General features: G+C 47.3%; 1 protein-coding gene across 1 annotated transcript in view; it reads right to left on the bottom strand.

Moving 5' to 3' along the window:
• fhit (fragile histidine triad diadenosine triphosphatase) overlaps positions 1–27,723 on the bottom strand; it is a 152,897-nt gene that overhangs the window by 25,376 nt on the left and 99,798 nt on the right. The window contains exons 5-6 of the mRNA XM_035520633.1: positions 8,041–8,186; positions 6,773–6,802 (exon numbers count right to left, since the gene is read on the bottom strand). Of these exons, the coding sequence (XP_035376526.1) occupies positions 6,773–6,802; positions 8,041–8,186 (176 nt within the window). The remainder of the gene's footprint in view (positions 1–6,772; positions 6,803–8,040; positions 8,187–27,723) is intronic.

Here is a 27,723-nt window from a genome sequence, read left to right as displayed (position 1 = left end):
ACTTGCTTCTTCCATCCCGTGCTTACTGGAAGAAGAGCACTAATCGCATGCAGATTTGCTCGTTGTACCCCGTTTCTAATTGGATCGACGGAGCCCCAGCAAAAACTCAAGCTAGGGAAAGGTCAAGCGCTTTGAATCCGCCAACGTTCAATTTGCATTTGCCTTTGTAAGGGTCCAACTTCCCCTGAAAGCCTAGAGATGTGTGCCAATGTCACCGTTTGATAATTCACATTGTCTCACCGTTTTTCAAGAAGTTAGTTGTCCTTCCAAAAAAAACCAAAACAAAACAAAACAAAAAAAACTTTGTCACTAACTTTGTTCACAGTTACCAGACTCGGGTCCTGATTTCCTGACGACGAAACATTCATGAGCGTGCAGCCTGGCTGCTTGTGAAATAAAAGGTTTGCAAAGTTCATAATTAAAACAGATGCCCATTAATTAGTTTTTGGCTGTGGGCAAATGAGCAAAGATGGCCGACCTGCTATTTATATTGTTTAGGGTATATCTAGTCAGACAGGCAGACAAATGTATTTTGTCACGCATAACCGTGCTCCTATTAAGACCGGGGGAGCAGAAAGCGACGGTGGCGGTTTGAAGCCGGATCTGCTAATTACAGGAGGAGGAATCCTTCCCAGCATCTGCAGAGCAGTGCAACGCGGCTCAGAAAAGGCAGCGCACAGTTTACGAAGAGATTCATCTTGCTTTATGGTTTGATGGGAGCGTTTTTATTTCATCCTGGCTAGCATATGCTCAGAAAGAAACGCGAAAGGGCATGGAGCAGGAAAGGGCCGGTTTGATCACGGTGGAGCTAGTGTTTACACGACCTCTGGTGGGAGCTGACACTCATGCATATTATGCACAATTCAATCAAGCAGGCTAATTGGCGGATAATTAATGCAGATTTGATTGTTTGTTTGTGTGTGTGTGTGTGTGTGTGTGTGTGTGTGTGTGTGTGCTCTTTCTTTTTTATACAGCGGTAAAACTGGATTTAAGGAATTAAACTTTTCCTCAGTTTGGACAGAGCACTCTCCACCATTTCACTGCGAGTTATACTGTGTATGACTATGTATGTGACGAATAAACCAAACTTGAAACTTGAAATGAACTGGTTCTGAGTCATATACACTATATATACAAAAGTATTGGGACATCCACACCTGACACCTACAGGAGCTCTTATAACCTCCCATTGTATATCCACAGGTGTTAATATGGGGTTGGTCCCATTTTACAGCTAAAACATCCTCCACTCCGGAAAGGCTTTCTACAAGATTTTGGAGTGAGTCTGTGGGAATTTATGTCCATTCATCCAGAAGAGCATTTGTAAGGTCAGACAATCTCAGTTCTAGTTCATCCCAGAGGTGTTTGATGGGGTTGAGGTCAGGGCTCTGTGTGGGACAGTTGAGTTCTCCCACACCAGACTCACCCAACCGTGCCTTAATGGACCTCAATTTGTGCACTGGGTCACAGTCATGCTGGAACCAAAAAGTTCCTTCTCCAAACTGCTCCCACCAAACTGGAAGCAATTGTCCAGAATGCCCTGGTACAGTGAAGCATTAAGATCTCCCTTGAACTGAGGGACCGAAGCCAACCCCTGGACAACAATCCCACAGCATTATCTCTCATGCACCAAACTTTACAGGTGGCAAAATGCAGTCAGGCAGGTAACGTTCTCCTGGCAGTTGCCAAAGCCAGACTCATCCATCACTGCCAGATGGTGATGTGTGATTCATCCCTCCGCATGACACGTTTCCACTGCTCCAGAGTCCAGTAGCAGTGTGCTTTACACCAGTCCATCCCACGCCTGGCGTTGTGCTTGGTGATGTAAGGCTCGAATGCAGCTGCTCGACCATGGAAACCTAAGACATGAAGCTCCCAGTGCAGCTTTTGTGCTGATGTGAATGTCTTAGGATGTTTAAACTCAACAGGTATTGATCAGCAGCACCTCGGCCACTTTTACACTCTATCGGCCTCGGCGCTTAGCTCCCCGCTCTGTAACTTTACGAGTCCCTGTGGTTTGTAAACACTTCTGTTTTTCAATAATACCACTCACAGCTGATTGTGGAATATGTAGGAGTGAAGACATTTCATGAACTAACTTGTTGCAAAGGTGCCACCCTACGACAGTAGCACGCGTGACCTCGGTGATCTCTTCACAATGACCCGTTTTGTCACTAATGTTTGTAAGGGCAAACGGCGTGTCCAGGTGCTTCATTTTACACACCTGCAGCAGTGGGGGCTGACTGAAACCAATGGTGTGTGCAAAAACTTTTGTCCACGTAGCACAGGTCTAAGGCATGAGGATCTTGAAATTGTTTAATTTGAATCGGTTTCATTTTAGCAGAATGAACCCAAAGGAGCGATGTGAAAAAGCACCAAATCTTAAGTAGCCGGAGCAGGAGATCGGAGAGGCAGAGCGTGTGTTTAGTCACACCTCGTCTCACAACCGGGTGGGCTTACAAAGGTCGCCACCCCCTGGCTGGCACCACAGTAACAGCAAGCCCATCAGCCATCAGTAAGATTCGATTAAAGATCCCCATGTTAAACCTTTGTGTGCTTAAATCCATCCTCTCCGAGGCGCTTCCGCTAAGGGAGTCGGCGGCACGCTTCATTCTCCATATACGGACAGGACTTGGAGGGGTAATAACGTTAATTGGAGTGCACTCAAGTGAAGTGCACCAGGGTATTCACTAGGTGCCTGGTGTGTGACAAGCACCACTCCTAAGACAATCAACATAGTCCCTTGGCGAGCGACATGGCTGCAATGCATAGTGGGAAGAAAAATGTGCCTCTATCCAGGGACCACGTGCGCATCAATGACCTTCTCCACACATAAAGATAAACCTGTTATGGATCCATTATGAACACAGGGTCATTGATCGCACTACTCTATATACAGACCAACTGGGTTACACTGGCAATGATGTATATATTCACGAGTGGTTTTTTTTTGTTGTTTTTTTTAATGTACTCCAGACCATCATGCTCTAAAAGCAAGATAAATTACCCTCCTAAGGAAGACAAATGACCAAATTCTTGAGTCACTCCCTCAGTTTTCTACCAGACGGAGAATGAGGAAACGCAATTTCACCGTATGAATACTTAGATCAGTCTTCAGTCTTCACGTAGCTGTGGGCTAGGAAGTCGGTAAAAATGCATTCGCTTCTATAGAATGCGGCTTTTTTTATTCAATCATAGAGACAAAAAAAAAAAAAACCTTTCCAACACCTGATTGCAATAACGCGTATGACAAATGTGTCTAGAGCAGTAACAGAGCAGGTGTGCCACATGCACAAAATAATCTGTTTTCATAAAAGGACAGGGCAGGATTCTAATTTAGAGCAACTCCGTGTTGCAAATGAGTTTATAAAATATGGAGATTACTCTACTTGGTTAGAGAGCTGTGAGAACGAGCCCTCTCCATTAACGGCTTTCACGCATCTTGGCACGGGGGCCACTGGTGGCACACTGCGGGGCCACAAAGGCGAAAGATCGAAAGAAATAATAAGGAATTGCATCAGGCTGGCGGGTTATTACGCCGGCCAAGCCGGGGACAGACGTGCATTCTTGCACAGGCCACGGTCCATCCACTCGGGCGTAAAATTCTATCTGAAATCTATTTCAATTTGACCTTGTTTGTATTGACAATCTATATCATCTCATCGCAAGCTCACAGCAGCTGAAAAATTTTCCCATCGTTAAATTGGCAATGAAAATAAAGATTTAAAGAGGTCCCAGCAGGAGTATCACTGTTTCCCCCAACTGTCTTGGGATGCACTTTCCTCTCCAGCTCTGGTTGGGGACAGTCCAGCTCTGATTGGGGACAGACCAGTTTTGTTTTGGGTGCAGATCTATCACATTTCTAAAAACTCTCTATGTGCAACCATTAATAATTCATGTTGCTTACTTTAACCGTGGTCTGGAGAGCTGGGTTGTTGACTCCTGGTCCTGGACCACGAATGCAACTAAAGACACTCAACTCCTTTCCATGTTTCCTGTAACAGTTCCAACCCAAAATGTCAACCCACACCCCCCACACCCACATCCACCCCTCCAAATGGCTCGACTTCCTGCGCAGAATTTTCATGGCGAAGAAGCAAAGCCGGAGTCGTGATCGAGCAGTGTGGGGCTCGGGGGAGAGACAGAGGGGCTGCCTTGCCGCTAACGGTACGGCCGCGGGGCTGTTTCTCTCTGCTGGGGAGGACTGATGCTCCCAGCATGCATTGCGAAGTGAATGAATAGAGGGAGATGAGAGGAAGGGAGAGTGAGAGAAACATTAACAACAACAGCCCCCCAAAAAAGAAGAGAAAACAAACAGCGAAGAAAACCGAGAGCACACAAACCCGTCCATTAAGGAATGGTGAATATTTACACTGACATCTCTCCCCTTTGTAAGTTTTTTTCTTTGCTAAACTATGGATTTAGAGTCGACTGGGGTCTTGAGGAGTGAACTGGGTTCTTGAGGAGTGGACTGGGCTCTTGAGGAGTGTTCTGGGTTCTTGAGGAGTTGACTGGGCTCTTGAGGAGTCGACTGGGGTCTTGAGGAGTCGACTGGGTTCTTGAGGAGTTTTGAGTATGTCTAATACTTATGTAATATAAGAATTCATGCTTGCATGCAAGTCATGAAATTCTTTTTCCTTAAAAATGCTTTCCATAATTAGCTGTACTTCATTAGAGAGCAGCATTTTCTGCTTGTTTTTTGTCTGATATTATTGAAGCTCTAACCATAGGAAACAGAAGCCATATTATCATATGAGAGGCCAGATTATCTTTTGTAAAATCAATTAGAGGCCAGATTATCTTTTGTAAAATCAATTAGAGGCCAGATTATCTTTTAAAAACAAGAAAACACCGAGGGCACTCCTTAAGGGATTGGTTTTCACTGGCAACTTCCCCAGATCTGCTGAACCTCTGAGGCTCATGCAGTGCAGTTTTCATTTCATCGCAGGAGATGTTGGTGAGACTGTAATTATCCACCTCCGCGTTTCTCAGTAACAACGTATGGACATTGCGGCGCCAGTGATGGAGTCTGTGATGTGGATCGGTTTGGAGCCTGCTCTGAAGACGATCCCGAAGGCCTTCCTGTTCCACGCAGCCCCGCCTCCCCGCCTCCCCCACTGACGGCCTCGAGCCCATTAAGTCTTGCCCACTCTTCCGTGTCTCAGGAGGAACACGCCCCTGCCCACCTCAACAACAGGCCAATAGTGACTCGAACGTGTTTGTTATTCATGAGCCACTGCAAATGTGGCCTGCAGGAACAGGACAAAATAGCACTGCCGTAACGGGATGTCGCTGCAGTAACGGGATGTCACTGATGCAACAGGACATCATTACCATAACCGGACGGGCCTCCGAAAGTAATTGATCAGGACACTGCGGATTTGACCTCATTGCATTTGAAGTGACTTAATGTAGCTCCGGACAAAATACCAGGGAGCAGATGGGTTCCTTTTAGTGAGAAATGGAAGGTTATTCTTTGAAGGTAATGCCGGAGATCTTTCGTTTTCACGCGGCGGGTCGTCAAGAACAGGACCAGCGGCCTCGGGGCTGTTCTGGATCCTCGGGACGGTCGGGCCGCCATCAAGCGCCTGAGCTTTACAACTTCTCCTCAAATTACACCATTAACATTTCAGGACTACTCCACACTTCAGGCTAGCGGTAGCCCTCACTTGCAGCAGCTATGAATGTATAATTAATGCCGCATTGCATATGCAATAAAAAAATGAGTATGCCCAAATTAGGGACAACACTATTAATGTATTCAATAAGGAAATTAGCATAAGGAATGATGGGGAATGAGGAAGGGACAGTACATTTGGTCAGTTTGCACATTGAACTACGATGGCAGAGTGTCTGAAGATTCTCAGACTAACGCTGAGGGCATTGTTAGGCAGACCGTCGAGAAAAGAAGAATGAGGAGAATATTCTCTGAAATCGTAAACCGTGGTTACACCTGTCAATGCATGGGAATTAATTTGAGGTCATTAATTAGAAGGAAATTACATTGGAAAGTATTAAGGTATTCAATAAAAAATTCACATTAAAAAGAGAAAAAGTCTTTAGGGAGAGCAGTTAAGGCATTGTGATAGCAACACGGGTTTGATTTCCAGGTAGCAAACGTACCGTCGTACTGATAAACACACAAGTCGCTCTGCACAGGAGCATCTGCCAAATACTGAAAATGGAATGGAATGATGAATGTCTGGAAAGAAAAATAAAAATCCAAGCGCAACCCAGGCGAGGCTACCAAGCGTGAGGCTCGGGTCTGCAAAACACAAGACAACCTGACTTTCCCTCGTTAAGGAAGAAAATTATGGCAATCGGTGGGCAAGAGAAACCAGGGGACCCTGAACGAGCTGATCTGAGTGACCCTGGACTATGGCGTGCTCTCGAGTGACACACATGTCCCCATCAACCTCCATCCCTCTCCACCCATGTCCGCCTCTCTGTCTGGTAGCAGAGAAGCTACTACAGCAGAAATTGTCCTTTAAAACGGACGCTCTCGCTTGGCGTTTGACCAAACCACGAACAAGATCGGGGCATCTAAACGGACCAGGATCTGAAGTTCATCCGGCGGCCATGTTGTGTGAGGTCAACCTAGCCTTCACCCATAACGACACAGACAAAGCATTTTAAATCAGACCCATATTCATTATTAACGCGCTCCATGAGCTCGGGGCCCGCAAATGAAATACAATTATTATTTAATACGAGATAAGTGTCAGCGAGACCTCATGATAAATTTAAAAGAAGTGCATTATTAAGTCCTTACCTTTACTGTCTGTCCGGCCTCAGGACCATCCTGTTGGGAACAGAAAGGGATAATTAGGAACAGCTGGGAGTTCAGGGAATATCTCAGTCAATAATTCAACAGCATTTTAATTTCAGATGAACGCCGGCACCGCCGTGTCACTCTACGAATTCCGAGTGCATTTTCCCCTCCTCCTTTTTCCGTCCTTGTTCAAGTCCTTGCGCCGGACAGACGGGGGGGGGGGGACCAAAAGGTAGCTCTGGAAATGTCAGGAAAGTGAGAGCATCCGGGATTCAGAAGTGCACCTCCGACAACGAGCGTGACATAACGGCCCCCGGCATAGCCGACTAGCGACCGTGCTGGTCAGCGCACGTTTATGTCTGCGTGCATGCAGAATTCCAACACACCCACATACTGCTCCGGCGTCACAAAACAGATTCTCTTCACGGAGTGACGGACACCGTGACAAATATGTTATCATAATTGCTATCAAACTTTCGTGCGGTGCATGTTGGAGCATATCACCTACTCTTGGGTAATGGCAGCATCAGAAATATACTGTAGGTCCCCAAAGAGTCACAATATCTTTTTAATTTTCCACTGCTTTTATTTATTTATTTATTTATTTTTACAGGAAAAGGGAAAACCTACAGGTTGGCACCCTTTTTTACTGGGAGCTGTAAGCGCAGAGCTACCTGCGCCAGTGGCCCGAACACACACACATCTTATCTCCCATCTCGTCTCAGTGCTTCTCAGAGAAGCACTATTGATTATTCCCTTTTGCCAGATAAGTGAAATTATTTTCTTTTGTCAAGCTGTGTAGTGCGGGAGGAAATAACCACCTGAAATTAGCATACATATCAAGGGTTATGTGAAATAAAGGGATGAAAACGCTCTCTCTCTCACTCTCTCTCTCTACCTGTCTCTCTCACATACATATATTACTCCAGCAGGTGGTGATCTTCTGTTAGTTCTCTATGGGTGTGAAGCAATTTACACGTCTGACTGAAAATAGAAGAAAATAAACATATAAGTCTAAAGGACAAGTTTAGTTGTTGAAAAACAGCAGGAATCCGAAACAGATGCGACTCCTGGTCTTAATATGCGGTCATATTAGCATTTGTTGCTAAAGCTGTAGAGGCATGTGTGTTGCCATGGTAACAGTGGCACAGTTTAAATCCGTTACCTAGACCTTTACTCAAGGGTTGGTTTCTCCCTGGGTGATCAAAAGAAGTCTTTCCAGATGCTCAGCGTGGAGCCCGCGTGAGCCGATCAGGTAGGTGCCTCACCTGTATGGCGATGGTCAGAGAGGATGCTCCGAAGTGCTTCTCCACTACGCCGGCCACCCTCTGGGTGGTGGTGAACAGGTCAGTGACCTCATCCGGGCGCAGGTCGCGGAACCTCTCGACAGGTCTTAGCGGACACACCAAGACATCTGTTGCAGTGATGAGTCAGGGGAAAAGGACCGTTGGACAGATCACATGATCACAGATCACATGTACCCCTCTGTAAGGATGTTACATACACTGGCAGTGTGGCCTAGGACAGAGAAGCACTCAGTAAGCATGCAGCTACCTCATGCAAGAAAGACTGAAGGATGGGACAGGCATTTGCTCTACAGGACGGTGGGAGAGACAAAGCAAAATATACAATTGAAAAGCCCAGGAGAGCACAACCCCAACCACAACCCCACCAGCATGAGGCAGACACGAGGATGAAGGCGAGAGCTGAGGCCTGTATTCTTCTGGGTTATGCCTAGTATACTATACACACACACACACACACACACACACACACACACACACACACACACACACACACACACACACACCAGAAACAGAGCAGAGCAGATTAAACTACTGGAATATCAATGGTTCTGATGGGAGAGTGATAAGCTCAATTTGAAATGGAAATGCATGACTGATACTGATAAGCATCACCACTCAAAAAAGAAAGAAAGCTTAGAATACGGCACACACACACACGCACGCACGCACATGCACACACACACACAGATACAGACACCCACACACGTACACACACATGCACGTGCCGAGCACATATATTAAATAGATTTTTCACAAATGTATCATAAAATTATTTTATATTTTAACTTGGGGGCAAGGGGTGTTTTCAAAATAAATCCTATCAGCCAAAGTATTAGAGGGCATTCACTCCTTTGGGCCAGAAGGACTGTGGCCCGCACTGTTCCGGAAGTTTCCCAATCCACCGGATGGGGCTGGAGAGTAACGAAGCCCAGAAGCTTTTCTTAGGAAGAGCCGTGAGCACTTAAGCAGTACAAGGGATGTGCAGTAGATGAAAACACGCAGGGACCGCCACACAGGTCACTGGATCAATAACACACACGCACACAACAAAACAAAAAAAACAGGGTTTTGAGAACTTTAGAGTGACACCAACACATAGGGCAAAGCACCTTGCTGTTACCTTAGGCACAGACGTATAGGTCATCTGTACAGTTTATTTAGCAGAGCCAAAGCTTGTGCAGTGGAGTTGAGACGTCTGACACCATATTAGATTTGAACCTCCACTTAGCCACTATAACAAGCCCAGCTTCACATGACGGTTATCCGCTCGCACGAGGAAACTGAAGGATCCGTGTGCTGTTCACACATCAGCTTTTAAACTCACCGAACATCATTCGAGGTGAACCTGAGAACGTGAGTCCATTTTGCTGTGTTTAGTTTGTCACATGCGCCCACACACGGGGGTGTGGTAGGGTCTCTTCCAGTCAGGGAACAGACTGCTCCTGTAATTACAGCCACATTGGCTGTTGTGGGCAGATCAATTCAAAGCTCACTGTCTGGCCTGCACTTTCCCTCTGAAGATGTTATAACTTAATTCATTTTTTAAAAATGTACTCATTTAGTTCTTTTCATTCAATAAACATTTACATTAGTCAGTAGAAGTCATATTACTTTTAAATCCTGATGACTGCAATACAACGTTGCACTCATGTAACGTACCCAACAACCTCCATTAATGTTCTACGTCTGGCACGGGGTCTGAGAACAATGGGATATCTATGGTCAGATCAGCGGATCAGGAGTCCAGCAAAGTGCATAGTGGGTCCCACTGCTCTTGCAGTGAGACGACTACACCCAGGCACTACATTTTATAAACTTTACTAAGCTACACTGCAGTAATTCGGATACATATACATGTATTTATATGTCTGAAATTCCACTGCAAGTCAATGTAAATTACAGACAGTATTAATCTTAGTATTACCAGCAGTGTTACTGACAATAATGACATGTTTCTGTTCTTCGCTATTGGGCCCGAAATATTCCCTCTCTGTTACAGGACTTGGGAAGTAGGAAAACGACGTCCGCTGGAGTGACTGGAGAGGAACCGCAGGACGGTATTCCAGCTCTGCATTGTTGACACAATGGCAGGGAACTGGATGCCAGGATAAACTGCAAAAGGACCGGATCCATGCGCTCTCCGGCAGGAGGCGCGGCGTACCAGAGGGTGATATTTAAGGAATTCTGAAATGACAGCAACGCAAAGTAGCACACTCACTTGTGCACGTTGGTAAGTGCTGAGGAGGTAGAAAGTCAAAACATCAGGATGGTTAAAACCGGCTGAGCGAGAACAGAACGGTGCCTTTGCTGGAATGCGGCCAAATCACACGATCCGGCTCCCACAGCCTGCTTTGAGCCGTCGAATTGCATGGACAGATCCACAGCAGGAAGCCAGCCTCCTGCACACGCGAAATTCTCTGCGGAGAGAGAGAGACCCCGGATCCACACTGCCTGGGCCCCTTCAAATTCAGCGGTGCTGGAAGGAGGACGTGGGGCGTGGCTAAAAGCCCTGGACACACGGAGACGTGGGGCTCCCAAGTCTCCCTGCAGCCGAGCAGGCAAACAGGGTGACGGCGCTCTCTTGGAGATGCCAGGAAATGAACTCCTATAATTGGGAAAGTCTACTGGGGCATGGCACACGTGCGCCTGCTCTCCCAGACGGGCAAGGATGAGCCTCTAACTCGATCCGTCGGGCCGAAGCGCAGAAACGCGTAACTACCCCGACAGATGGACGTTATTCCAGTTTTTCAGTTTTCCCTCCCTTGGCCGGAGTCGAGCGAAACCAATCATATTCCACTCCATTTGATTTCCGAATTAGATTGAGATGTTTCCAAGTGCTGTTGTGAAACTGGAGACAGCTGAAATTGAGACTAATAGCATTTGTAACTCCCTGGAACTGTGCAATAATAACTAATCTCAATATCTGCATTTGCAGATAAACTCACTTCTGCTGTGTACCTCTGTTTCCACTGGGCAAGTTAATGGCCACCATTTTCATAATGAAAAATGTCTCCCGGCTCACATTTGACACAATTCTGCCATAACCAGTATATTGTTCCACGTAAAGTGGTCGGGTCTGTCTAAGCTCGAGTCGGTCCTAGATTATTTGATCAGTGTAGCCTGACTCAATGTCTCCTTTTGCACTTGCAGATGGAGGCCAGCACATGCATCAGATAAACACTACTATGATCCTATTATTATCTGTCATAACAGTCATTTGACTGCCAACATCTAATTCTCTCTCTCTCTCTCTCTCTCTCTCTCTCTCTCTCTCTCTCTCTCTCTCTCTCTCTCTCTCTCTCTTTCTCTCTCTCGCTCTCTGTGTGTGTCTTCGGGCTCGTGGTGTATAATGAGGACCAAACCAAGAGATTGCCTTTACATTGCAAATGCAATCATGATCTTTGGAGGTGGGGTGGGGGGGACGACACATCTGCCCTCAAATCTCATCATTTTCCACCATAATACTGACAGTCTTGAGCTTCAGCGAGTGCATGCCCCTTCTGCCCTGCCCCTTCACATTATGCAGCGGGAAAACCGAGGGGCTGGATTATCGGCACCAAAGAGTCAAAGAAAGAAAGGAAGAAAGAAACAAACAAACAGGTACGAAGGAAATAACAATCGCATCACAAACCCCTGATCCGGCCTGACGGGAGTCCGCCCACGATCCTGGCAGATGGAAATTAAAAGTGCCGGGCGTCTGATACTTAATGTAGCGATTAGCGCGTAGCTGAGGGAGCAGGAGTGTGCAGGAGGCCAAGAGTGCTGGCCGTGTGCGAGCTTGTGCGTGCGCACGGGGTTCCCGTTCAAACCACGCCGCTCCGGCAAACCGTCACCTGACCAATGAGTCACCTTGAAAGTGAACTCTGACCCCATAGAAGTTGGGTAAAAGTTTAAGTGCTTTGATCTTGAAGCCCACAACACTGCTTATGGTTTTGTTTTGTTGTGGTAGGAACATTGAGAAGGGATGAGAGACAAAATTTTGAGACTTAATAAAGGTGCTTTGGGTAGCTGAAGCAGACGCCCGTGTTCACAGTGAAACGCACGCTGTCTGTGAGCCCAGCACAAATGCAACCAGCGAGAAATGAATGCCACCACCAGTCCCAGCACCACCCAACCGCTGTGACTGTTACAGTACACTGTGACTGTTACACAGTTACAGTACACTGTGGCTGTTACACTGTGACTGTGTGTGTGTGTACACTGGCTGTTACACTTTTACAGTACACTGTGACTGTTACAGTTACAGTACACTGTGGCTGTTACACTGTGACTGTGTGTGTGTACACTGGCTGTTACACTTTTACAGTACACTGTGACTGTTACACTGTTGCAGTTACACTTTTACAGTACACTGTTACAGTTACATTGCTTTCTTCTCCAACCGTTCCTTTAATAATATTCAAGATGGAGCCAGACAGTCCAATTCCAATTTTTCTCTGCCTCTCTTTCCCTCTCCCTCACACACACACACACACACACACACACACACACACACACACACACACACACACACATGACTGCAACAATTAGGCATTAGCAAGCATAATTACAGTGTGTAGCATCAGGTGGGCAGATGACTGAAGTGACTGTTGGATGTGCTGACGTGAGCGTGGATTAAGGGTGCAGGTGCTGGAGGCCATTTGATGGGTGGAGTAAGAAGGAGATCATAGCTAAACCACAAACGCACCGAAACACAATCGTTCCTCAAAAATAGCTTGCCAGCGAGCGTTCTTCTGATACAACCATGGATTTAACAAAGTAAGCCTCCCCTCAAAGCTTCTGAAGACAATCTCAATCCCATTAATTGTCTCCGAGAAGATAACAACCAACAAGAACCGTCTCTAATTAAAACGGAACAAGTATTCAGACGTGCAGGAAACGGGCCCATATACAGCGGGGGGGGGGCTCGCTGGGAGACAGAGCGCCACGTGCAGCGTGCCAACACAGAGAGACGGTCTACAGACTCATGGGTAAACAGCAACAACTCTACCAAGAGTGACACAGCAGGACTACCATGGGTGACCAATCCGAGAACACAGATAATTATCACTGGCAAAAATGACAGAGGAAAGACACAGGGACGATCACCCTGGGCTGTAACATCTGCTGGTTCTTATGTTACGTGTTAGCAAGTTAATTAGCCAGAGATGCAGCTGCATGCATATGTTTATGTTCATAAAAATAAGATAAGCCTCAAACAACAGGAGTGGAGCGCAAGTGCTTATATCTGCTGACTGTCCTCACTGTTTAGGGAGCAGAAGTTTGTTCAGAGCGATCATAAACATGTATACATCCCGAAGTCTGCTGCAATCTTAGCGGTTATCGTAAGTCAAACTGGAGGCAAAGAAGCATGCTCTAGGGGATTCCCAAATGCCCTAATACACATGCTCCATTTTCAGAGTCACTGCTGGGCCAATCACAACATCGGGTGTGATTGAAGCCTGGCATCCAGCGATTCAAGGTTGATTTCGTGAGATTCTCTGACCCATAACTCAACTCATCAGCACTCTACACACTGTGCTGCCCCCTCAGGGTAAAAGCAGTGCGCGCGCACGCATACACACACACATACAAACACACACGCATGCGCGCACACACACACACACACACACACACACACACGCATGCGCGCGCACACACACACACACACGCACGCACAAGTGCACACACACACGCACACACACCCCTTAACGTGTGGCCCTCTGTCTTAATTTGGGAATGACATACAGTTCTCTCGCCTGTCCTACAGTATCATCCTTCACACACGATTAGCGACGCAAACATCCCGAGGTTGAGCATGTTGAGTCAAGAAGGACCTGGCCATGACATGAAGGGAAAGATGTTTCCAGGATGACAGAGAAGCTCTTTTAAGGGACGTTTAACGCTACGATGCCTTGAATTTCTAAGAGCGTGCAGACAAAGAGAACAGAGACAGACAGTGGTAGCTCAGCGGGTGCCCCTATTGGGCCCCGGAGCGAGGCCCTTAGCCCTCAGTTGCTCAGATTGCACTCAGTCAGAATTGTAAGTCACTTTGGATAAAAGCGTCAGCGAAATGCCGTAAATGTAAATGTTGTGAGAACTGCGGACAGACACGGTAAAGACAGCACTCTCCCTCAGGTCAGCGGAAGGGGATTTTCAAAACCGATCTGAAATCTGAAAGTGCAACGGAACCAAGCGTGACATAGGCGTCGTCGCCACCCTCAGAAACCATGCTGCCCCCTTCGCTGAGCACGAGTTCAAACAGAGACAGCAAAGACAGTAACAGAGCCGACCCCCGACGCGCCGGGATGCCGGCGCCCCGAAAGAACAGAACCAAGCAGCCGCCCGTCTCAAGGCCCCGCCCACGTCATACATCATCCGGAACGGAGTCAAAACAGCAGCCCCGTCGGCAAGGGGAGGGCAGGAAGTGAGAGGCTGGAGGAGGATGGCGTGTGCTTTCTCAGCGCACGTGCCCCGCACACACCCCCCCGTTAAGAGCGCACGTCTGTTCAGCGTTTGATGGATGGGGAGTCGCATGCATGCATGCGCGTTCTTGCATTTCCCTGACAGCATGTGCAAGGCCTTTTCTTGGCCAGCTCCTTACCCATCATTCTGCTCATTCCCAAACAAAGAGAAGGGAAAATATTTTTAAAAGCATAAGGAAAAAATTGCAAAGCCACTTGGAAATTCATTCCTGGTCCCAGGTACTATCCTGACACCAAAGCTAGCCCACCGTGACCAGCACCTCGACACAAGCGCGTGCAAAATATTAAAGGGGCTGCACCAAGCGCACGCTGGTGTGTATCAAAACATACCACTCAGCTGGAGAAAAACTGCAACCAAATGAATGAATACGCATATTAGTGAAATCATGTCTGGATGAGTTCACATTTGCTCCATAAACCTGACGGGAGCCCTTTAAATAAAGGGCTGATTTACAGACCATGTTCAAGGAGACTCAAGCAGGAACGTCAGGAGCTATATAAAGCCGCATTCCCGAGCAGATTTAGCATCGATGCCAGCTTCTGGAAGCAGGTCAACGAAGGGATGTCTGCTTTGAACAAACACCACTCCCCAAATTGGCTTGTTTTTGAGAAAGAACTTTCTCAAGGTCCGACGGCGTCTAATTAGCAGGCAATCAATTTGAGCTGCCTTTTCCCCTAGCAGCATCGGCAACTTTGCATGCCGGAAAACTTTTGCGACAAAGTAGACGTGGAGCGGCAAGGGGGTGTCGTCCTATCTAGGAGGGAAATTTCTCACGCTACATCTGGAAGCTTTCAACATAAAGAGAGTGAGAGAGCGAGAGAGAGAGTGATTTCCCTACACCTCTATCAATACGGAGTCCAGCGCTTCAATAGCAGGCGTCCGGAGTTCCCCTCGCCTGTGCAATTATCACTAAACTGTCAGGTAGGATTAGAGGCTCGTAAGCCTCGGCTAGAGATCTGCAACTCGGGGGGGGGAAACCCGCCCAGGAGATCTGGAGGAATCGGGGAGTCGATTGAAGCGTGCACGGACACCGAGAGGAAGCCCTGGGAACCGCCAGGATAACGAGTACACCTGTTCTTTACAAAAGCAGGATTCTCCCAGGAATCACGGCATGCTTTCAGGATGCGACGCGAGAACGCGAACACCTACGCCAGTTACATTATATATAAATCTAAGGGCTGCCCTCAGATTCGACCTTCTAGGGGTATCCAGGACTTAAAAATGTTTCCTCTCTCATTCATACCATTATTATCAACAAATAAGCAAGCGTGAGAAGTAAAATAAATCACTTGACTTACTGAGGCTGCATTTTGTCCCATTGTTCCAGTATCACGGTCCAATTGCAGAGCTATTGTTGCATTGATTAAATGTTAGAAACTAATTTGTGCCAAACAAAATGCATATCAGTGATTGTTGCAAGCCGGGAGGGACGGTCAAAAAAAGTAAAGCACACATTGATTGAGAGTGCAAAACAGAATCAGAATAATGAGGATGGGATTACAGCACTCCATCACAGGCAACCGATGACAAATTATAAGGATTTGGGATCAAAGTTCCCCCAGTTCCCTGGTGATGTGCTCAGAAAACAACAACAAAAACAAAGCAAAATAAAATTAATTAAAAAAAACCATATTGATTGTGATGGGTCATTGTAAATTCCAGCTCTATGCATACGACTATCACCCGAGCAGGACAGGAATTGACAGTTTTGTGTCAGCCAATCAATACCATCAATTCAGAACCATCCTGCAGATCTGATATGATTAAACCAGAAGGGGTGGGGAGGGGGCCGATCAATAGTCCACAGTAAACGCTTCCAGGAGTGCCTGTGACATGAGCACTATACTGCTATCCAGGGGTGTGGCCTTGTTTCCAAGCCCCTCCCTCTATTGTGGACTGGGCGGAGCTTTGGAGACCACAAGGTGCATGTACGGATCGAAGTTAACGCACCAGAGGGTCACAGGAACTTGCTGCCAAGGGATGTCAGAGCGTTAAGGCTCTTCTGTCAATTTTCAAAGGCTGCAAGATGCTCTCGGATCCGAGACAACAGAGGTGAGAAGTCAGGTGCTACCTGTCAGAACATTCTAGAAGGCCTCGGGCTCCCGGGCTCCGAAACAGCCAAAACTGCCGTAGCGTCTCTGAACGGAGGCACTTTAGCAGACGCCGTTATAATATGTCTGTACAGAGTGAGAGAAGAAAGCACCGCACCACATTCTGAACACAAAGCAGACAAGGCGAGGTGGAGCAGGGGGCGGGGCCGCATTTGGCTCGGCCCTGGAGGCGAGCCCACGAGGCTGACACCGCCGTTTCGCAACGTTTGTTCTGAAAAGCTTTGTTAGTCAGCATGTGTGCAGGGCGCTGCCTTCCACAAACACCACCGGAGGGTGAAAAGGAAGAGGAAACAAACCCCCTCCCTGCGTTTACGCTGGAGGGTGGAAGACAGCACGCTGCCGGGATGGTGCGCGGATCGGGTCTTAGATGACGGCTGAGAAGGATGACAAAGTTCTCTTTGTGTAGCCATCTGCTATGGAGAAGAGACGGGAGGAATTAGAGAGCACAGAGCCTCCTGGAACTGAGAAACAAAACGATATGACAATAGCAAAAAAAAAAAAGAAGGCTATCTCTGTACCTTTTCTTCATTCTGTCCTACTAGTGGTGGTGGTGGTAATTGTAGTATTAGTAATAGTAGCCGTAGTACTGCTGTGCATTTCTATAGTATAGGCTGTGTGCGCCAGTTAAACAGTCTACCCATAACCATAAGCCACTGAAACAGGGTCTATATTATGCTCTGTGTGCTGTAAGTCATAAACTTATAAGACATAACAGTGTTTTTCATCGCGTGTGCTGTGATGCCATCTCTCACCTTTGAAATTCTTTTCACAAACACCATTCAGTGGCAGAACAATGGCACGGTGCGCTTTACAGTTCCACCCCAGAAAACGCGCTTCACAGCCCCGTTTGCCGAGGGAACGGAGAATGACAGACATGTTCACCAACGATAAATATTGAATTAGATGCTTTGTGACAGCCAGCGTAGCGCCGTCGCCTGCAATCATCCTCCCCGCTGCCTTCAAGTCCAAGACGCCCGCGAAGGTCTGGGTTTGGAAAGGAGACGCACTGTGAATGTGTCATTACCCGTGACTGGAGAACCTTGCGAGGAATGAGGAACATCACAGCCTGAGGAAAACTGAATAACCAAGTAGGAGGGAACTTCAGTGGGAGAAGGAGTTTAGCAAGAGAAACTTCAATCAGCGTGTGGAGATGAAGACCTGAAATTCGCCAAAAATAATGATGGTATTCTGTGCTGATTAAAAACAAGTGACATTACAAATGCTGCCCCATCATACAGAGACAGTTAAATTGCTTTTACAGCAGTACAGAGTTAAAACAGGACTTGCAAATAATACCCCCACCCCCCAGGACAAGAAGGGTCTTTTGGCATGAAGAGAAGGCATGGGAACCATGGGAACACTGCAGTGATCAAAGCGTGCGGACCCTGATCGAGGTATAGCTCTCCAGGGGCAGTGTCATGTTCCGCTGTGAGCTGCTGTACACAATAACAACAACAACAAAACAGTAATGTTACAAGAAGTCTGGCTGCACCCGACACCACCCCTGCTTCCCTGGCTCCACCCACAGCAGGACAGCAAGCCCTGTGAGCTTCCATTTTCAGCTAGATAAGGAATTCTTAAGCACAGGCATGCATGCACCTGACACCCAAACCACAACACCCATCTGGAGTCTTGCTTGCCATTGATAGTGGACAGTAAACATCAGAGGATGATCTTAACACACCCGTACATTTATGGCATTTAGCTGACACTTTTATCAAAAGCAACTTAGTTACGACTGATTACAAGTTGAGCAATTAAAGGCCTTGCTTAGGGGCCCAACAGTGGCAGCTTGGCAGTGGTGGGGCTTGAACTAGCAAGCTTCCGATTACAAGTCAAGTACCTTAACCACTGAGCTACCATACAATCCCTCCATGCAGCGTTGGGAGCTCCACCCATTCCCCAACACTGTTCCAGCTCCAGAACAAAAGAAAAACATCTTTTGTAAGCCTACATGTGTTTTGAGTGCTTTTTTTTTCCTTGTAGTAGGCTGACTGATGTATGAGCCGTTTAATTGGTAAGGGGATGCAGAGACACATTGTGTAAGACAGCAGTCAGAGTCCTTGGTTTCTCCTGCTGCTATTCGGCACTGACGGCACTTAAGAGCTTCAATCAAAGACCAGGCAGCGAGCAGCTTACGTGACTACAGAGACAAACCCAACAGGAGCAATTCCACATGAGGTCACCTGCTGACAGGACCGCCACATGTCCAATGCTGTTGGTGAACTGATGGTAAACCCACTGCTACCAGGATGCCATGGGACGTGCTCACTGGGTTTTCACTGAGAGATTACAATTTCTTGTATGTTTGCCAGGCACGTCATAGAAATCACAGAATGCCATATTTATACAGGAATTTAAACAGTTTACAGAGTACTTTTACAGAAACAGAGTAACTGCATAGTGAAAATACGTGAAAGAAAATGAGTTATTAAAAATGAAATCCTAGCAAATAAAAATAAAGTTCAAAGTGAATGAAAATATAGTTAAACCTAGTTAAAGGAACTAGAAAGCAAACACTTGCTGACTCTTCCCAGCTAAGACTCTTCACTCACTGACTTTTAAAGGAGCCAAGACTCGTCTGTCTCTGACTCTTCTTTTAAAGGCACTAAGACTCTTCTCGCGCTCACTCTTAAAGGCGCCAAGACTCGTCTGTTTCTGACTCTTCTCTTAAAGTCACTAAGACTCTTCATTCACTGACTCTTCTCTCTCTGACTCTTCTCTTAAAGGCAGCATGCACCCAGTGGAGTGCTCTCTCATCACACAGCTGGAGTCAGAGTTCCCCAGCTGTGCTATACCGCTGTAAAATAATGCTGCAGTCCGCACGGCAGAGGGCGTGGACAGTGGACGTGGGCGGAGCATGCAGGCAGTGGATGACACTACTACGTGCACAACAGTGCCTAGGCACTGGTAGAAACACGTCCAGGCTCACCTCCGTCCCACAGCCTGTGTGCAGACACCATGCAGCCGCAGCACGGGGGTCAAAGGTTGAGAACGCCATTTAGCGTGTGGCCGACATAACTGGAGGGAAGCCAAAGGAAGTTCCGAGACACCGCACGTGTGCGGTCGTGCTGAAAAGGTCGCACGTTTTAAAAATCCAATAATGTTCTGGAATGCGCTGCTGTTCTCAACAAGGGAGTCAACCTTGAGATTCCTCACAATTCCTCACCTACTGTAACCTGTTCCATACATTTCAGTTAATCTGGTGAAATTCTCCTTTTGGTCATGTTTGATTCAACAGTGCACATGGAATGTTTTAATCTAAAGGGCCTTATCATTTGCATCATGTTTCACAATATGAAGATGAAATATTAAAAGAAGAAGTAGGAAATATGGTCCTTAAACAGTATGGATGGTGTTTGCTCTGGATACGGATAGCACGTTAATTCTTATGAACAAAGCAATAAATCATGAACCAAATACCAGCTAGTTCTGTTCCAGAGGTCATGGACCTTAATCAGGAGAAGCATCTGAGGAAAAAAAGTTTGAAAGGAAGACAGACAGTCAATTACAGTTCCCATTGTAGTACACGTATGCCATTGTAGTACACATCCCCCGTTATAGTATACGTCTCCCATTGTAGTACACATCTCCCATTATGGTGCAGGTCTCCAGTTATAGTAAACATCTCCCATTATGGTGCAGGTCTCCAGTTATAGTGCACGTCTCCCATCGTAGTACACGTCCCCCACTGTAGTGCACATCCCCCACTGTAGTACACGTCTCCCGTTATAATACACATATCACGCTGTAGTACACGTATCCTGTTATAGTGCACATCTCCCATTGTAGTACACATCTCCCGTTATAGTACACATCTCCCATTGTAGTCTACGTCTCCCACTGTAGTACACATCTCCCATTATGGTGCAGGTCTCCAGTAATAGTACACGTCTCCCATTATGGTGCAGGTCTCCAGTTATAGTATACATCTCCCATTGTAGTACACAACTCCCATTATGGTGCAGGTCTCCCATTGTAGTACACGTCTCCCATTATGGTGTAGGTCTCCCATTGTAGTACACATCTCCCATTATGGTTCCAAATGTTCAGAAAAATAAAATTTTGCAGTCTTAGACATGAACTTTACCAATGTGCCTCATTATTCTAGAGTAACAGGACAAAGGGGATCTTTCTTGCCCAGGTAGGTGTGTGTTTGTGTGTGTGTGTGTTTGAGTGTGTGTACCCAAATTGCCCTCCTTGTCTGTCCATCCTGTACATATGTGTGAGGTGCGTGTGTGTGTGTTTGGGGTTGTTCATGTTCTCTCTTGCTGCAGGATGCTTAAGTGAGTGTGTGTGTGGGCCTTGTGAGAGCTGTAGCCAGACACAAATGAAATCAGCTCCTGACACTTATCTGTTGCACGGCTCACATGGGGAAGCCAGCATGGCACACGGCCGGCCCTGATAACCAGTTAATCACCTTCTCCCCCAACGCCTTTATTTATGAGAGACATCCCACACACGGGGACATTTTTTAATTTGCCGTATAATTATGTGCACTACTAAATTGGGGCATGGGGCTGGATTAAATTTAAAAGTCAAATGTTATGTGGAGTGGAAAGTTTCTGCCGTGCTGTGCACGTGGCAGTGATGATACTGAAGGACTGGGGGCACATCTCAGGGTGCATGTGACAGACAGCACCCTGTAATCTTGCAGACTGGCCTTCCCCGTTTTGGAAAGTCTCTTTCAATCAAGATAAATTGGACATCACACGCATAATTAATTGTCCGACACATCTGACATCAGCAATTCTGGAGCTGCCGTTGTCTTAAAAGTCATCCCCTTTAATCACATGATTTGATTAAAATGATCCATTGCTTGCTAAATGTGTGCGATGGTGTTTAGGTTAAACATCAACATGCACCAATAAATGAATCAGCGCGTCCTGCCCTACCTCGCGTGGGGTCTGCTCAGAGGACAGGCGAGAGAGACATTTGAGACACGTGCCACATGTAGCAGGGGAGGCAGAAGAAGAAAAGTGGTAGGAGGGAGAAAGAGAGAGAGAGAGAGAGAGAGAGCGAGAGCATACAATGCGTTCACAATGAACTTCGGCTAACCTGTGCGAAACCCGAGCGAGTGACCAGGTTAGCAGGTGGTCTCCCAGACACCAGCACTGGAGCAGCTAAACGGCACGCACCGGAGCCGCGGGTGGAGCGAGGGGTGGTGCTGTGTGATGGATGCACCCCACCCCTCTCATTCTAACACGCATCTTCCAGGATTTAACGCAATACTAATTTAAGACGCAAGATTTGGGCACACCTAATTAAATACACGCCTTTTTCATGGTCTAGTTTAAAGGCGTAAGTGTAAAATGGCTTTTCAGACGAGTATGAATAGCAGAAACGTGTGCACACCGTTTTCTAGAATGAAAATGCGTGTGAAACGCTACCGACCCCTGACCCAAGGAAGCGGTTTGCATTTGAAACCAAGCGCCCCTCAGCACATGATCAACCCACGGGGCAACGTGAGGGCCGGCGCAAACCCGTATAAGGTGGATCCCTCGGGAAGCTGGTTGAGCGAACGCCAGGAGCGCACGGATCCGCTGTCAAGGCAACCAGCGCCTGCTTTGAATCTTCGTAGTTATAAGATGCTTTTGATTTTGGTTAACTGTAGAATTATGTCGTGTGTTATTTCGCGGTTTTGTAGAGAACAGTGAGCGTAAAGAAAGAGCAGATGGCTTGTACTGGTGCCGCGTGTCGCGTTCGCGCGCACGGGAAATCCAGACAAAAGCAATGTCTCCCGGCACGTGGATAAGATCGAATACTGAGACTTCCCAGTCCAGGTAGAAAGAAGACACACTTAAAAAGCACGGCTACACATCACTTCTAACACTAAGAGATTTGCCGCGACATTCAGCAAAAACAAACAAACAAACAAAAACGAATTAAGGTTCATTTGCAATCTTGCAGTACAGCGGGTCTTAGCAGGAGAGGAAATTTTTGCTTTAAAAAAAATAAATAAAATAAATTATTTGCTCCAACTGGAGACCTTAAAACTAGCCTGCCTCATCAGATCATAACCAACCCAACACAAGTTACTCACACTGTCATCTAGGATTGCTTATTGCTCGAACAGGGACTTGAGTGTGCAAGTAATTGCTCTCATTTGTCTCCACCAAAGCTTATCTAATGGCAGGATCTCAAGTTTTGAGAAAGGATGCACATTATCAGCCTGAAAAATCACTCAACTAATGGGCCCTTAATTTGATTTAATTACTGAGTTCATTAGTGGAGCAGAATTAAAGCTTGTTTAGCTGCAGGGCTAGTTAATCCTTCTCCATGTTACCGAGTTCCCAGCATCTGGAGTTCCTTTCCTGGGCCGCTCACAGCTGACGGATCCGTAACGACGACAGGCACACCGGCGAGCTTGTGCACGCCCGCCCGCTTCCGGAGGTAGAAATGGCTTATTTCAGTGTATTGATTGGTTTCAGAGTTGTCTCCTCTGCTTGTATCGGAGTGCGCCGTTCCTGAGATGTTTCGCTCGGAGCGGTGCTGTGGATTCCTGTCCATTCCCAAGGTGTGAGAACAGAAGGAGGCGGTGCAGGGAAGATAATTAGGCAACGCTGGGTCCGCCGGTGGCCTAGCGTGCCAGCACTAATTAAGCACCGCCACGGCAACAGCGGGACGGGACTAAACGCAGGCTCTCGTCAGCTTGCCTTGCTGGTGCATGTGATCTGCACCCACTGCCTGCATTTCAAAGGACTCGCTAAACTGCCCCACACACACACACGTCTTTAAGGAGGGTCCTGTGAGACATCAGCATGTGTTCGTCAGCAGGGCTGTTGCTGAAGAGCGTACACGTGTGTCGTCGTGTCTGTATGAGAAGGCCACCCTGAGCGCTGGAGGATGCAGCTGTCGCTAGTTTGGAGCAGATATCCAGGCGGGGACGTACCAGCTCCGTCAGGCTGGGCAGAAACCAGGAGAGATGCTACCTTAGCGCTTGTGCGTGTATGAGCCGGAGCTCCAGAGCTCGGTGAGGCAGGGCGCTAGCGCAGGGCCCATACAAGGAACAGATGGCACCCACCTGAGTCTCAGCGAGCACCCCTGAGGGCCTGAGCACCGGATACAGACACCCCCCCTCCCACCCAACAGTGTCACAGTGGAACCACGGAGAGGCCTAGCACAAGACATGAGCACACACACACACACACACACGCACGCACACCCACACACCCACACGCACGCACACCCACACACCCGCACACCCACACGCACGCACACCCACACGCACGCACACCCACACGCACGCACACCCACACCCACACGCCCGCACACACACACACCCACACACACACACACACACCCACGCACACCCACACACACCCACACGCCCGCACACCCACACGCCCGCACACCCACACGCACGCACACCCACACGCACGCACACCCACACGCACGCACACCCACACGCCCGCACACACACGCCCGCACACCCACACACACGCACACCCACACGCACGCACACCCACACGCCCGCACACACGCACGCCCGCACGCCCGCACACACGCACGCCCGCACACACACACACACACCCACACACACACGCACACACCCTCAGGGCACACAGGGGGGCTGCCTGCCCATGAGAACAGACATGTGTGTGCTTATGCATGTGAGTGGGTGTGTGTGGTGCATTTGGGAGAAAAAGGAAAGGAGGAAGACTGTGACAGAGAGAGAGAGAGAGAGATGGAGAGAGAGATGGAGAGAGACAGAGAGAGAGAGAGAGAGAGAGAGATGGAGAGAGAGATGGAGAGAGACAGAGAGAGAGAGACAGAGAGAGAGAGAGAGAGATGGAGAGAGAGAGAGAGACAGAGAGAGAGAGAGAGAGAGAGAGAGAGACAGAGAGAGAGAGAGATGGAGAGAGAGAGAGAGAGCGAGAGAGAGACAGAGAGAGAGAGAGAGATGGAGAGAGAGAGAGAGAGATGGAGAGAGAGAGAGAGAGAGAGAGAGAGAGAGAGAGAGAGAGAGAGAGAAAGAGAGAGATGGAGAGAGAGAGAGAGAGCGAGAGAGAAAAAGAGAGACTCCCTGAGCCATCACTGAGCAATACATTATCTGAAGTAAAGGCCGACATTTCAGCTAGTTTTTTAAATCATATCATTAAAAGTGTTTCTCACTCTGACCTTTATTTTAAGAAGAGCTCGGTTTATCTCTCACCTTCAGTAAATAATGTCCTTTGACTTAATTTAACATGCATAAAAACAAACAGCCTTCTCGTCCTGTAGTTTTCAGCCTGATTGTAGTGACTGATAACGATTACATTCAAAAACAACAACAACAAAAAATGCCTATGGAAATATTTCAGCTATAAGCTATGAAAGATAAATAGTCCTCATAAGAGCAGAGTAGGTGTAAAGAAATCAGGCTTTATGAAAAATCAGGAGAGTGGGACGCTCACCTGGGGCGCTCATCTCTCTGTGACACACTCCTCCGCACAGCCGCAACCCACCATGTGACGAACATTTATGACTAAACACAACACACACTGCTCTGGAGAACCCACAGAGGGCAATTGTTTTTTTAAAATAAATGTATAGCTAAAATACACTCGGTAAAAGATTCACAGAGAGAGAGGGAGGGGGGAGGAAGAGAAGGAGAGAGGGAGAGAGAGCGTGAGAGAGAAATGGTTTAATACATTGACATCCAGGTGGAAATTTCACAGCACAGAACTACAAAGAGCATTTTTTTGCACTACATGGCATTTGTCATACAGCAAGACAGGAAGCAGCACGACGTATTTGTTTCCATATTTTAATGGCTGGGAATTCCCCGTCTGTATTCAGAACTGATCCTCCGGAGAAGGACACGACCTTCTCCCTGCGTCCGGGGGGGGGAGGGGGGTACCCTGTCTGCCCGGTATCTCACATTCGCCGCTTCACTCTTTGATCTCGCCACGATGACATCCATCCAAATGTAATCTTACACGTTCGTCCAGTAATGAGAATACGGGGGTGGTACACTGCTGTCAGCTGGGAGAGAAATTTTCTTCCTCACTTCTGAATTCTAACCACCCCCCTCCACTTTATTTGATCATTTCCTTTCCTCTCTCTCTCTCTTCTTTGCATATTTTGTCCTTGACTCTGTTACTGCTGGCTGTCATGTCATTTTACAGTTACCATGAGCACCAAAAAAAAATGGAGGTTGTCTTTCACCTCGTTACCTCGCACGGGTCCTGAATTTGGAGTGTTGGTGACAAACTGCTCCTCTGCCCTCTTTTCTGTCTTTGAGCTATTACATCGCCCGCCGCTCGATGCAATCTCATGCTTGTGTGTGTCCAGCGGCTAAGGATCCAACAGCCATTATGAAGTTCTCTCTCATCAAGGTCAGCCCAGCGCTGAATCACGGGTGCGATGATGTGGACCAGGCTCATACCGGCAATTCCATTTAATTTGTGCGAAACTGCCGTTCACCCAGCTGTGAGCTGGGTGGATCGGAGTATCAGTTTATCAGTAAACAAATATCAGTGCTGAAAGTGACCAATAACTTCTCCTCTGTGCTAGTATCAGTGACGTAAGCCATTATTGGCCGGCGCTGATCAAAGCCGGTCCCTACAGCAAACGGACCCCACCTGTGAGATCTCACTGCCACCAACATTACGGCGTAACGAGCAGAGAGATACACGCTGCCATGGTATAATTAAGTTACATGACAGACCGGTATGACACAAACAGTATGTAATGGTGGATAGTATGCTCCGGGTACAAGTTACACTGGTTTCACTGAGCCACTCTCCATTTTACATAAAGCCACATTCAGACAGGCACAGAGCTGGCCACCTCTCATTATCACCGCCGCATTTCAGGCAGTAGTGCCGAACCGTCGTCATTATCCCGGTGAATCCAGACGCGCGCCCCTTGCAGACTGCGCACATCCCTCTGAAGCCATCAGTCCAGCAGACTTGCAGCTGCACTCTGCTCCTGTGTCACCCACACCCTGGCGTGGGGGGTCAAGCAGAGCGGGCCGGAGGGTAGCAAGGGACACCGTAAAAGCCCAGCGCTAAACGAACAGCTGACCCCCACCCCCACCCCCACCCCCGACCTGTCACTCAGGATAATGGAGATTTCTGTTTTTCATGACCCGATTCATGACCCTCACCTACACATCTCTGCTTTCCTCGTAATTCTGGATCTTTCTATCCACCGAGCCATCGGCCTGTCTGTCTAGATGTAATACGACCCACAGTCCTAATCTTACCTTTTTAAAAAGACTTTGCAGGTCCGAATAATGTGTCTCATTTGACGATATGACTCCGTTGCTGACTAAAGAGTCTTCATGCTGGTAACCAAAGACAACGCCAGACTGTGTAAGGTGCATTTATACGGCACATAAAAACTTCAGCCAAACTCATACACCGCACATAAATACCCACAAAGCACTTCACAGCTATACAATTTATGGACCTAATAATTCTTTCTTCAGTATCACACCAATGCAATGCAAATCTGCTTCATTAATGACAGATACTGCAGTATAAAATATTTCGTTGATAAGGAGACAAAAGCTTTATAGGAAACGAATGCATTCATATCATTTAATAGGAGACGTTTACATTAAATGTCCTTCAGCAAGTTTCTTTTCCACTAGCCCATGCCGAGGGAAAATATCAAATCACATATCCAATAAGAGCCGCTTTTTGGATAAAGTATACAAAATATCTCACTTGAATAGAAATCTTCCCTTAAATGCAACCCAATTAAAACAATTCACTTCACCATGCTGTCTAACAAATTACATTTAAATCAATTAGGTGCCGTTTGAATGCTCTAGACAGTTGTCTGGCCTAATTTGGATGGTTTGAAACAAAAAAAGCAGACCTGAAGCAGCACAAAGAGAAAGAAAACCCTCGCGGGACAAAGAGGATCCGCAGAGCTCAGGTGACGCGCGGCAATAATAACCACTTCCTGCTGGAGCTCATTAGCATGGCGATAAAAGAATGGCTAATTAATTTGATCAGCGGTGGGGAAAAAAAACAGCTACTAGATCCATGTTTTAGATCCTTCCGTGCTCCCATTTTTAGGACGGAGGGAGGTTGTAGCTGCCGTGGACATGCCATTCATGCTGATTTCCTGG

The sequence above is a fragment of the Electrophorus electricus genome, chromosome 20 (assembly GCF_013358815.1).
Source record: "Electrophorus electricus isolate fEleEle1 chromosome 20, fEleEle1.pri, whole genome shotgun sequence".
Classification (NCBI taxonomy): Eukaryota; Metazoa; Chordata; class Actinopteri; order Gymnotiformes; family Gymnotidae; genus Electrophorus; species Electrophorus electricus.
This window is presented reverse-complemented; position numbering and strand designations above follow the sequence as displayed.